General features: G+C 33.5%; 1 protein-coding gene across 1 annotated transcript in view; it reads left to right on the top strand.

Moving 5' to 3' along the window:
* LOC126736313 (bromodomain and WD repeat-containing protein 3) overlaps positions 1–13,311 on the top strand; it is a 28,306-nt gene that overhangs the window by 12,182 nt on the left and 2,813 nt on the right. Inside the window, exons 19-25 of the mRNA XM_050440608.1 lie at positions 1,317–1,608; positions 3,953–4,256; positions 4,622–4,788; positions 4,847–4,986; positions 9,129–9,262; positions 9,326–9,451; positions 9,541–9,617. Of these exons, the coding sequence (XP_050296565.1) occupies positions 1,317–1,608; positions 3,953–4,256; positions 4,622–4,788; positions 4,847–4,986; positions 9,129–9,262; positions 9,326–9,451; positions 9,541–9,617 (1,240 nt within the window). The remainder of the gene's footprint in view (positions 1–1,316; positions 1,609–3,952; positions 4,257–4,621; positions 4,789–4,846; positions 4,987–9,128; positions 9,263–9,325; positions 9,452–9,540; positions 9,618–13,311) is intronic.

Raw genomic sequence — 13,311 nt, forward strand, 5'->3', positions numbered from 1 at the left:
TTTTACATCCTTGAACTCGATTCAAGCGCACAGTTCCAAGAGGATGGATACCATTCTTGGTCAAGTAAACCATACCGATAATCTTTCTAGTAAAGGTCGTATCTTGAATAACTTATCATGACCGGGCTTGCCACGTGGTATAAAATTATCATTATTGTTAAAATGTATAAATCGTTTGATTTCTTCCCACCTAATACATGTCATGATCCTAGAAATGGCGGGGTGGCCTAAATGTGGTGACCAATAGTTCCTAGCTTGAGGCAATTGTATGATGGACATATATAAACACATGCCAACGAATTGTTCTATTTCATTATCTGTAAGGTTTGCGGGACGGTTTATATGTTTTTGTAAGCAATATAAATTTGATTCGGTAGTTATCGTCGATATAATTTCATTAGTCAAGAAGAACTTAAAAAACTCTGATGGTGTCTCTAAATCAGCAACCTCTGGGGGCATATTCAGGTTGCCCGTAAATTCAAGCTCCTTTGGATCTTTCCTGAGATTTCCGGTTTTCCAGGATCCTGGATTTATCTTCTCCGCAATTTCCTGGAGAGTCATATTTTCACTATCATCAGACTCCACATCCGTTTCAGGAATGGTTGTCTCGTCATAATCTCCTTCAGGCATAGAGTCATCACTTTCGTAGGCTAATATATTATGATGGTTTATTGGAATATTATTGTCTTCATCATCTGACAAATCGGGAACATCACTCTCATTATCAACAATCAATCAATGTTTCTAATGCCTAATGCCTAAAAAAATTAAAAATGTTGCTTGAACTTACCATCAAATAAAAGTGCAACAAATAAACTATAAACGTCTATTTTTTTAATAACGAAACTAACTTTTTACTAAACAAAAATGACACTTTAAAAACATAAACATCGACTACACCGACAAATATGTGATTCTCAACTGGCAAAGCGCGCCAAAAAAGCGTGCTTTGTTGCCGCGATGTCGGAATTGTTTTCACGTGTTTATTCCTCGGTCCCAAATATGCTACATCATGCATTTATTGAATTTTTAGATTCTAGGATCTTGAAAATATATTAATTTTAGTATGTATCATATATGCCACAAGATGCAGCAAGGGGCTAATAGATTATAAAGTTCCCCAGGGTTCCGTGCTTGTTCCTATTTAATTTTTTCTCTATATTAATGACGTAAAATCTCTGTAGAATCTGCACAATTTTCGCAGATAACACCACCATTCTATCGACTCATAATGATTATGAGTCATTAATGGAAATTGTAGCGAAAGATTTAGGTAGCAGGTGTGATTGATTCTAACGTTGTCATTTTTTTCTCAGGAAAAATCGAGAAGAAACTCGCCAAAACCGTCGACTTCAAAACATGTCGCCGGTCCCTCCAGAGCGTCGGTACCGAAAAACCCGGTGATCCCCAAGAAGGACCCGCAACCGAAAACGGGACAGACGGCCTCAAAGTCGAACCCAGCCGAACCGTCCACCAGTGGCGTAACCAAAGGTCCCAAAATTAAAATATCCGAACAGTATAAGCTTAGCGAATGGTTGGCAGAAACGAGACCGCGAAAATCCCCCTATTATCCACAAATCCACGATGAAATCGTGTATTTTGTACAGGGTAAGCTAGCTTAAGCAATTATTTTTTTTTAGTTTGAATTTACGTGTTGCGGAAAGGCACAAGTTAAAAAGAAAATAAAACAGCTTCTTCCCCATTTAACTACAGTGCGACCAAAATAGAAGATGGCTGAGACGTGCGGAGTATTGCAATCAGAGAATCGATGAAGTATTGTCGTTCTCTCTTTAACTTAACGCTCCGCCTAAGAATTTCTTTTATATGTTAAAGCATGGGTATTTTTGCATCCAAGAAAGACGTTTGCCTTGGCGGTATATTTTTATCTAATTATTTTCTGAAGAATATATCATAAGCCGTATAAATAAAAAGGAACATTTGCTTATATGCGATATGTAAGTAAATCCTTTAAATCTTTTGCTTAAAAATAGAAAGGAAAATAACACCCATAATCAATTATTGATCTTATGTAAGACTGATAAAAAATTAAAGCCGTCGATACGTCATATCCCCACCAAGTTTTTGTGAAAGTTAAGTCGTTTTTCACATTTAGAAGATATCTTGTTAATATGCATTTTCCAAGTAAGTTTTTTGTCTCAAATTTTAATTAGACCTAAATATTTGGCTACAAAAACATGGTTAATTTTAGGAGTATAGAAATCTCAAAAGCATTGGCTAATGGCCAATTTAATATTTCCCTATATATTGCCCGTATGTCTATGAATCTGAATTATATCAAAATTATATTAAAAGTAGATTTAATCCAATATAAAGCCTTACGTATTCGCCTTTGTGCTATGCTTTCTACACCTGTTACAACACTTTTAGTTGAGGCATTACAACCTTCCTTAAAATTAAGACGCGACTTGCTGTGCTCCTAGTTTAAAAAATATATATCTAAATACAGGACTTTTATGCAAAATTTATACATTAAGAGCTTATGACTTGACCAATAAATATTGGCCACTTAAACAACCTCCACCTCTTTGTAAATTCTATCAAGAGTTTAGTAAATCACAAGTTCGCTTACGTCTATCCCCTGGAAGGTACTATTTGCATCGCAGCCCTTTTCATTTTACTTTCATAGTACTCTCTTTGGTGGTTTGTAGCGATTCAGGCCTCACACTGCGACAAGACGCAGTGACTGTAACCGAAGATGACCTGCAGTATGATAAATTATACCTGATGATAGCACGACCGACAAAGATCTTTACCTGCAATTTTTGCCACTATTGGATTTGCATCTCCCTCCATGACGCCATAATTAGTTTCTCCCATGGGAGAGGTTAATTCAATGAAAATCCTACGATCTCCCTCAATTTGTTTATTAAACATCATTCTGTTTTATAATTCCCGACATTTCGGACACAGCGGGGTCCATCATCAGGGGATAAAAAGTTTAAAATTGGTATAAGTTAGACACACCAGATTTGAGTCTATGTCGTTTAATAAAAAAGTGCAGGGAGACTGCAGGATTTTCATTTTACCTTATTTTATTCTTCACTTTCATATAATTCTAGTGTTTTTTAATCGCGTGGTTTTTTCTTAAGGATTTGTAAATATTTGCTAATGTGATTTGCTATGAATTCCAGAACCTGCACCTTACTATTACTTTCACGAGGTCCCTCATTGTCGGATGACGATATTTTGAACACTGAATAACCGTTTGTAGGTAATGCGGGTCACTAAAACTGCATAAACTGCAGGTATAAACACGCCAAATTTTGTTATAATAAAAAAGCAAGAGTACCTGCTAATTTCCCAATATTTTATATATAACCAGTCACTCATATGAGGCAATTGCTCCAACCTTTGGCTCTAAGCATTTGCTTCATCTTCTACCTTACGCTTATAAGCATTTACTTTGGTTCTATTCATATGGCTCAATGTCTTGGTGTTAGTAAAATGTGTTTGTGGAATCTCTATGGCGCTATTTGTTATTGATCTGGTTTCCTTTTCATGATTTACATAAAATAATACAATTTTTTTTCTATACCAATTTTTTACAGTACTGTAAACATATCGTCGCCTCAGAGCAACACTAGGATATGTAAAAGAAAGTAGTTCCGAGAAAATTGCAAAAGGTGGAAATTTACTTTAGGTCATATGTAACACAAGGATATGTGATATATTAAATTAGGGAATATTTTTAAGAGATATCGTGGTATTGCATCAAGTAAGGGCATTTTTTGCGATACCAAATATGCAGTTATCTTAGAATCGCTTTTCTTTTAGATGTCCTAGTGTTACTCTGAGGTGACGATATAGTATTAGAACATAAGTACATTTAACAGGCGTGAGTATGGAAAAAACTGTTCAGCGCATTTCAATCTACTTTTAAATAACATGACTCAAACACAGATGATAAAACTATGTTTTACGATAATTTTAGGTCACATCTTGTATATTGAGGCTGTGAAACAAAAGAGCGTATATGAACCCAACATAAAAGAGCTCCCTTGGGTGAAGGGGATGCAACTGAAAGACCACGAGTTTTGCAAAGTGATCGGGATAAGATACGAAATAAAACCGCCCAGATTGTGCTGTTTGAAGTTGGCGTTGCAGGACCAAACGGGCAGGGCCACCGGTAAAACATTTACCGTGAAATATCACGATATGCCGGACGTTTTGGATTTTTTCGTGTTGAAGCAAAGTTTTCTGGCGGCCAGTTCCAGGGATTGGCGAGAGGGAGACAAGTAAGAGAATTTTTTTAAAACGCAGTATCATATTATTTATTTCCTTTGGTGGAGCAATAGCACGGATCAGCGTTTAGGCAATAAATATAAAAATGACTAAACTATCTTACACTTTTCTACCTAGAATTCATAAAAAGAATTAATTTGAAATAAAAATAGAAATGAGCTTTGGATACCAAGGCATAGTACTTCCTTTTTTCAAAAAGGGCCTTATTATAAGAATATTAAATCATTAGTATTACATTATTTATTTAGGCATATATTACTGGTTAAACAAGTGCTTTAAGCACAATTTGACGTTGCTCGTGTCTTACTATTTGTATTTATAGAAGGTTATTAAAAGGCTTAAATTATTCATTATCAAGGTTCCGATGCATGATCGATGACAATTGGTGGATCGGGGAAGTAACAAACAAATCACCCGCGAGCGATCTCTATCCGGACTCAACGTTCATGTGCTACGAAATTCAGTGGACCAACGGGGAACAGGAGCGGATGAGCCCGTGGGACATGGAGCAGATCGATGAAGAACGTGAGTTTCTCACTTTTGAAAAAAACATATTCAAATAAATTATATCGAATTGTTTTAGGTGTTCCGGAGGATGAAAAAGCGGCCATTCCGGTACTGGCCAACGAACTGAGGGCCATTTTATATAAACCGACCCCCGGCGATTGGCCGAATTGCGAGAGGGATACGGCGTGTAAAAGTATCGCTAGAGGAATTACACAGGTAAGAACTTTTATTTATTTCATTCAAACTATAACTTTCTAACCAGGACATTAATATGGATAATCTAACTAAATTCCGTAAAGAATCTACACATCATGGAATTATAGGACATGCATTTTACACCATTATTCAAAAGAATTACGGGAACCATGTCATAATGTTCACAAACGGGTCAAAGGCAAATTCACATACCACCCAACTAGCATTTTTGGCAACAGCTACGTAATCGCGACTATAAAGAATACTTTAAAGTTGTGGTTACTAGTCGCGGGAACCGTTTAGGCACCGTTCTGTTACCACTTTTTTATCAAAATTGGGAATGATTTTGCTGTAGCAAATACGTAATTCTATCGTCCCGGGAACTTCTTTTTAACGTCCCATAGTGGTTTTCGGGATGTCATAAAGTAATAATTGTGCAGTGCTAGGTACTAAGAGGTTACTGAGACAATATTATGCAAACATTTTGATTTTTTTTTTGTCAACACAAATAATTTTATATGTCCGTCTTTATTCTAAGTGATGGCGTTGTATCTGGGTTAATCGCTTACCGGAGTGGAAAAATGTAAACGAAGCAAATTTTACTGTTAAACATAGGCAATATAGGACGAAAATAAAGAACGCCTCATTAAAATAATGACTTTTAACAAAAAAATATACCAAGTCTAAATATTTAAATTTAATTTTTTAAAGAAGGTAGATAATTTTTTTCACTCTTTACTCCTATGAATATAAGAAGTCTATAATTTAATAAAAATTGCATAAAATGTAAAAGTATTCCGATTTTCCGATTATTCCGAGCAAATTCATAAAATCGTGCAACACCTTTTCACAAAATGGAGTCATATAATTAAAAAAAATATGGCGAATTGTTGTTAGAGTTACCAAGAAGTTTCTTTTGTTACTTCAAAGTAAAAATAACTTAGGAATAAGTAAATTATTTCAAAAAAATGCTACTATAAAGTATATTTTAGTGTATAGCAGAAATAGTTACTTAAAGGTAATTTGCTTTAATAGCCAAGGTGGTAAATATTACTTTAAAGAAGAAATAAGGGTAACTATTTCGGCCTTGTTACTGATAATATTACTTCAAAGTGTATTAATAGCGTGGTAATATTTTGATGTTCCTATGTGGTCGCAAGAACTTGAAATTTAACTTTGTAATCGCGCTTACTTAAAAGTTCCCATTTAATCGTCCCACCGACCAATATTTTCTACTTTATAGTAACGACGTTGTAAAGGTAATTAGGTCAGGTCGCTAAGCGGTATCAGCTACCATCAGAGTTACCGCATAGTAATAATTACTATATAGTCAAGTATTAAGTTAATATTACGTATTTCTTACTACTATTTTTTACTTGGCAGTTATTTAAACTTATAAGATATTTTTTTGGTACCATTTACCGATTTATTACTTGAATAAAGTAATATAGTCAAACAATATTGTAGCCGTAACTAAAATTGCTAGTTGGGCAGCTCAGCAATTTTCTCAAGACTGTCTTACAAAGCTATAAAATACCTATACCTACGCTATTAAAGAAGCAATTACTTTTATAAAAACATTATGTTTCCTAAGACTCTCTCAGCTTATTACATACTCTTAGAAAGTATAGTTGTGAACACCCAGCATCAAAACTATTAGTTTTATCTGGAAAGGGGAATGAAGTAGCTGATAATATGAAAAAAATGCAACTAGCATTACCAAATACCACTTACCACAGAGACCTATTTTCGCAAATAAATAATAAAATACCGAACTTAATTCAAACTAAATTTTGACGAAATGGACAATAAACTTGAGATAATCTCAATATAACCATCGGCTTACTTAGGCGTAAATTTAAACAGAAAAGACCAAACAATAATGTTTAGAATTCTGATAGGCCACAGCAAAAATAAAGCAGGAAAATTAATTAATATGCTCTTTTTGCAACGACTGTAGTCTTATCATAAAAAAATGGTTGCACATGGCGATAGAATGAATACCTTGAAAATAAAATACGTCTTACCAGGAACCACGGACCTAAATGAAGACAATATAATAAAATTTTGAAAAGACAAAGATCAAATATGAAAATGTTATAAGCATAGAAAACACAAATAGCTTCTGATACAGATGCGTCTTTATAAAACTTAAAGTTTTTTAATTAATTGAGTTGTGAACAAGTAGTATATTTTTGTAGTGGAGTTATGAGATGAAATAAATACAAAACTTTGATTCCCTCTTCAGTCAAAGGCTGTCAAGCACTCAATATGTTTGAATAGGAAATTACGTACTAAAGAAGAAGTTATTGATATTAAATAAAATCTTACTGGAGGTGGTCAGTTTGTAAGTAAATAAAATCTCCATCCAGTTTAATTAGTCCGCATTTTATTATAAAAAGAGAAAGGCTACGTTATTGAAAATGTAGGAGGCTGCAAAACTGAAAGGGCAAAAATCAATTTAAAAGTAGAGGCGTGTACGAGACCTGAAAAGAAAAGATTTTTTATATTCTATTACTACTACTAATAATATATTTATTTGCCAGAATTTTACAATCTATCATAAAAAAGTACTTAAAATACATTAAAGAAATCACAGAAATTGCCTTTATTGGCAACTTGATAGTGATATTTTTTTTATATTACATTGTACTAGCTAACTACTCTAAGTCATTATAAATGACATTTGGACATTAAGCATGATATCCTTATGGTTAGGTATTGATCTTCCAATAAAAAAATCTAAGTTACAAACAGAAAACAATAACGTTTAAATTCGAAATGTAGTTTCACTATTTGGGAAAAAAGTCACAATTAGGTTCATAGAGGTCGAGTTTAGTGTATTTTAATTTAACTTTGATTTTATTATTAAAAATCTGTTTTTTATAATATTCAGTATAATAAAAGGATTTGAGATATTTATTGATCATGACTACTTACTATCTAATGTCCTTTTAGAACCCCTAAAGATAAACATATATAAGTTCGAAAGATACAAGGTGCTTTACATCTTTTGAATTTGAATAGATTTAAATGGAGAGAGAGGCTCAATGTTTTTTTATTTATAATTCATTACCTATTTTTTTTACCGCTCGCTCTTTTAGATATAAAAGTCGAATAGTAATATCTTTACATTGCAATATTTCAAACCTAATAATCGAATAAACAACCAAATGTAACGCCTAAGAAATACCGTTTATAAACCAGGAAAGTATAAACTATATCATCGTATTTAAATTCATGCCATTTATAATGATTTTAGTAAGGTGTTTAATAAAATAGATTAACGCTCAATAATATCTGGAGTACTTTAAGGATCTCAACTTCGACCTTTCTTCTTTATCATCTATTCTTTATCATAAAAGAACATTTGACGCACCTTGGGTATTATTGAAAACTTAATAGACTTCTAAAAAATGTAGATAAATGCTATTGGATCTCACTTAGTCAAGAAATAAAACAATAAATAAATTACAATTCTTCTCTTTTTTCTTGAAGTGCCTATCAACGTGATCTCCAAACGTTGACCCAAATAACTTTGCTTAGAGCTTACATAATTCAATGCTAAAAATAGTGTAGTAAGTGAGAGACTTCGGTATTATTAGACAATCTAGATATTTAAAAAATGCTAAATTATATATTTCTCTCTATTATGCATTTGTCTATAGTACTCTAATTTTTATCTTTATTATATAGAGTCCGGTTTACTCCACTTTGTGTACTCCACACACGGCAAATTTTAAATAAAGTTCACGATTTGCAGAATGCTAAGGTTTGGTAATACTTATAATAGTACTGAACACAATATAGATTTTTTTTTTCGTTCTTAAACTGCATTGAAGAAGAAGAGGTACCTTTTACAAGTGAAAAGTTTCGATTCAGTTAATTGTTGGTTCTTTGCTATTGTCCTTAATAGAAGACAGAAAATACAATATGTCCGGAATTTTCTTCCAGACTTCACACACTTGAGGTTCCTGGAATGAGTCATAAATGGCTTCAACTGCCTCGAAGGAATTAGAAATTAACTCAAGTACCTGAAACAGCCTAGAATAAGACAAACAATAATCACTGGCAACAAATTAAGCTATTTCTATTCGATTTCCATTTTTTATGCAACTAGTTCTGTTTATGTATAACTTGTAGATAATATTGTTTTCTTTTAGGTTATGGAGTTGGCTATCGCAGAGCCCTTTTTGGTGCCCGTAGACATAAACGTCTACCCTACGTACGCCCTTATCGTAGAATACCCCATAGATTTATCAACTATCAAAGCCAGATTTGAAAATAACTTTTACAGGTACACTGTTATTATACAAAAAAAAAACAAACTATAAATAATTGTTGTGACGTGTATTTTTAGGCGTATGGCAGCCGCTCAGTACGACATCCGCTACCTGGAAACGAACGCGATTAAATTCAATGAAAAAGGCAGCATCATAGTGAAACACGCCAAAATTCTTACCGAATTATGTCTGAAGATAGTGAAGTAAGTGTAGAAACGTCGAAGTCGCACCGACGAATAAAATTCGGTTTAAATCGTGCCCTACTTGCATTTGTGTTTATTTTTTTTTTCAGAAGCGGCAACAATGCCATCGATATCGCTTCGGTGTACCATCAGTTGGTTAATGGTTATGACACGTCGAATTCGGAGGGTAAGTGCAATCTGATTTGTATGTAATTTGATGAACTAGGCAAGAAAACATTAATTGCAGATGATCCATTGGTAATATAGAAATGAAACGGTAATATAGAAAAAAAGGTAAACAAGTCCAAGGTGCTTCTATATCACCTTTCCATTTCTATATTATTAACCTGATGTTTTTGAAGTTTGAGTTGTAAGAAATGATTGAATTGTTAAAACAACAAACAGAGGAACAAAAAAAAAGTAATGAAGAGATTTTACCAACAAATTTCAATGAAAAGGCATATGTCAAGAATTGCAATGAGCTGTAGTGAAAATAACCAAAATAATGGAAATATAAATAAATTATGTACCAATATAATGAAAAAAGTTAATTATGATGTACCTGAAAACAAAAATCCAAAAATTATTATATTTATTATATATTGACCAAAAAATAATCGATGATGAAATATAGAATTAAAAAAATATTACTGAAAACCGAGTGTTTGCCTCCTCTGGAAGTTCCAATTAAAAACAGGAAATACTAACATCGTCACAGAATCAGATCCAGAAATTTATAAGGTTTTGAAGCTTTCAGTTGGTTGGAAAACCTCATTTTATAAGCATTACATGAATTTTATCCAATGCTACAGATGTTGAAAATTTAGTCATATGTCTAAGGAATGTAAGAGTCCTAAGGAAATTCACCCAAAATGTAGAAATGAACACGGAAAAACTGAATGTCAATCACAAAATGAAGTATATAAACTGTAAGCAGTATGTTGAGGTTTTAAATATAGAAAATATTTATCATTAAAATATTATCCATAATTTAAATATTTAATAAATATTTATCGATATTGGCCATTTACCTGACAATATTTGCTCAATTACATCAATGAACTATCCAGATTTATATCCAAATGGGAAAAAATACACTCGCAGAATAAAATTTTATATTGAAATATTTATTCCAGTACTCATAAAGGGCAACTACAGTGTTTAACCGTTCAGTAGAGCTCCATTGTGGTTGAATTAATTGAAACTCATATAACTGATGATTTTTAAGCATCAGAAATTACTCTCCCAGGATATAAGTATGTAAATGTAGTCATAGCAGACATACTGGAGGAGCAATGCTCTATATTAAAAATGAATTGATATATAAAGTCATTAAAAATATGAAGGTAGAAAACAATTTTTGGCATAAAAATCACGTTAAATAAAAACAGTGTTACATATATTCATTATGTCATTCACCATACTCAAGCCACACCGACTGACAAATTTAGATCAAATATTAGAAGAAATTGTTAATCAAAATGGAGAAATAAGCTTTTACTAATTACATAATTTGCCATGGACTTTACCAGATAGTGGATAGATATACTAGAATCATAAAAGACCCTGAATCTATTAGAGGAAAGTTGCCTATTATCGGATACTTTTTTCTTTTAATTAACAAAAAATACCTACATACCACACAAATTAATTGCATGTAAAAACGGTTAGGATGATATATGTTCTTTCATTATGTGACACGAAATAGCTCTAACTGGCTCTAACTTTCACAAAAATTAAAAAAAACATAACAGTGCATAAATTTTTATTTTGAAATTGGGTTCCTTATATCGGATAGTAGGTGTTCCTAATATCGCATATATCCGACTTTCGGAACTTAAACGTTTAAAATAAAAAGCATAGGTATTTGTTTAGATTTTTATTAATATTAAATTGAAAATACGTTCAAAAACTTTATGAAAAACCTTAAAGTTAATCTAAGCACATCTCACAAATAAACCATAGATTTTTGTCAGTTCCTGCACATTCTTCATGGCAACAACGAAAGCATTGATTGCATCTGATCCACTTTTCCCCTGCTCTGTCCTCTGAATAAAAATTATTGCAATACAGACACTCGGCGTCTTCGGCATCTCTGTCCATATCATCATCACTGTCTACTAACTGCAATTCAGTATCAGTGTCATCATCACTGGATGAGGTGAGAGGTTTTTTAGCTTTTCCCTTCCATTTACCATTTTTTTTAAATTTTCTTTTGTTTAAAGCTTCTTCCAGTTCTAATTTGTAAGGCGATCCAGTTATTAACGCAGTAGATCCGGACGTCTACGAGCAACTAGGCATAGGGCTGATATCTGTCGGTTTCACCAACTTTCTGTTTGTAGAAGAAGTGGTCAAGCTATTTATTAAGGGTTTTGTGGGGATAGCATCAGGTGTTTTAATCCTATCCCTCATAGAAGATAGAGGTATTTCATCTTCGCTTTCTATTTCCTCCGATTCTGGCTTGTTCTCATCAAGTTGTTGGAGTGGTGGCGGGGTTCTTTCACGTTGGGAATGAATAGCAAAATCATCGTCTCGGAATACATGCTTGTTGAGCGGAAAAATTCCACATTTTCTAAAACCATTTACGGCCACTTCAACGCTTGCAGCACGTAGGTATGCTCTCCCTAGCAGCTCAGCGACCTGATAGTGAGTTACCAGCCTTCCTGGGTTATTTTTGAGCCATGACTCAATCTCCAATGCATAATATGTTTTAAATGGAACCATAAAAGCTACGTCTAGGGGTTGTATCTTATGTGTAGAATGAGGAGGTAGACATAAAATATGCACATAGTTTTCCCTTGCTAAATCAATTAAAGGGATGTTGCGCGTCTGAGAGTAGTGCCCGTCTAATATTAAAACCACTGGATCGCCCTTTGCTGGTTTAACATGCTTCATAAAATGTGTTAACCAAGCTGTAAACAGATCATGCTGAATCCAACCGGAAGGATGACATCTGGCGATCGTTCCTGGCGGTGCTCCATTTAGAAGTTCAGGCTTCATATTTTTTCTAGGAAATACTAGCATAGGTGGCACATATATTCCGGTAGCGCTCATACAAGTCACTATAGTAACGAGAGCTCCCCTTTCGGATGTCGGCAAGGCCCCAACTTGCCTTTTACCTCGTAAGCTGAGAACCCTTGAATGTTTGTGTTGAACAGTTGTAATGCCTGTTTCATCTACATTAAATAATCTGGCTGGATTCAATTTGATTTCTGCTAAGGCTGGCTCTAACAGATCAAAAAAAAGCCGCGCAATTTTCTCGAGTAAACCCTTTTATGCGAGCTGCAGATTTCTAAAACTCAGTTCAGGATGTCTCTTTAATTTTTGCCAATTTTTTCCTGCACTTGATTTCGTCATAGAAAAAGGATGTTGTAGCCCGTTCTGGATAGCTAGCTGAAACGCTAGCCTTCCAATATCGGAAGCTCTTAGTCCATAAAACCGTTTCTCCATATCTAAACAATATGTAACTAACAGAATTTCAATTTCGTTGCTTCAGTCTTCTTCCTAATTTCGTAGCTGGTAATACTTCTATTGGCTTGTCTGATTTTACGTAATCAACAAGGGTACTTCTTGGAACTTTATATATTTTTGACGCTTTTAAATACCCCATTTCTTTGCTTCTAACAGCATTTACCGAAAGCTCCATGGCTCTTGCATCCCATGTTTTACGACTTCTCTTGTTTTCCGTTCATCTAGAAAAAAAAAGCAAAAAACCTGCTTAATCAAGGTTAAAAGCATAATAATATGGTATATGAAACTTATTCTCATTTATTATTAAAAAAAAGAGAGTAAAACGCAAGTATCTATGACAGAAATATACACAAATATATACAAATATGTATGGATTTGTTTGACGCTAAATGATTACCAACTGTACATAA

Source organism: Anthonomus grandis, chromosome 5 (assembly GCF_022605725.1).
Source record: "Anthonomus grandis grandis chromosome 5, icAntGran1.3, whole genome shotgun sequence".
In the NCBI taxonomy this organism is placed as follows: Eukaryota; Metazoa; Arthropoda; class Insecta; order Coleoptera; family Curculionidae; genus Anthonomus; species Anthonomus grandis.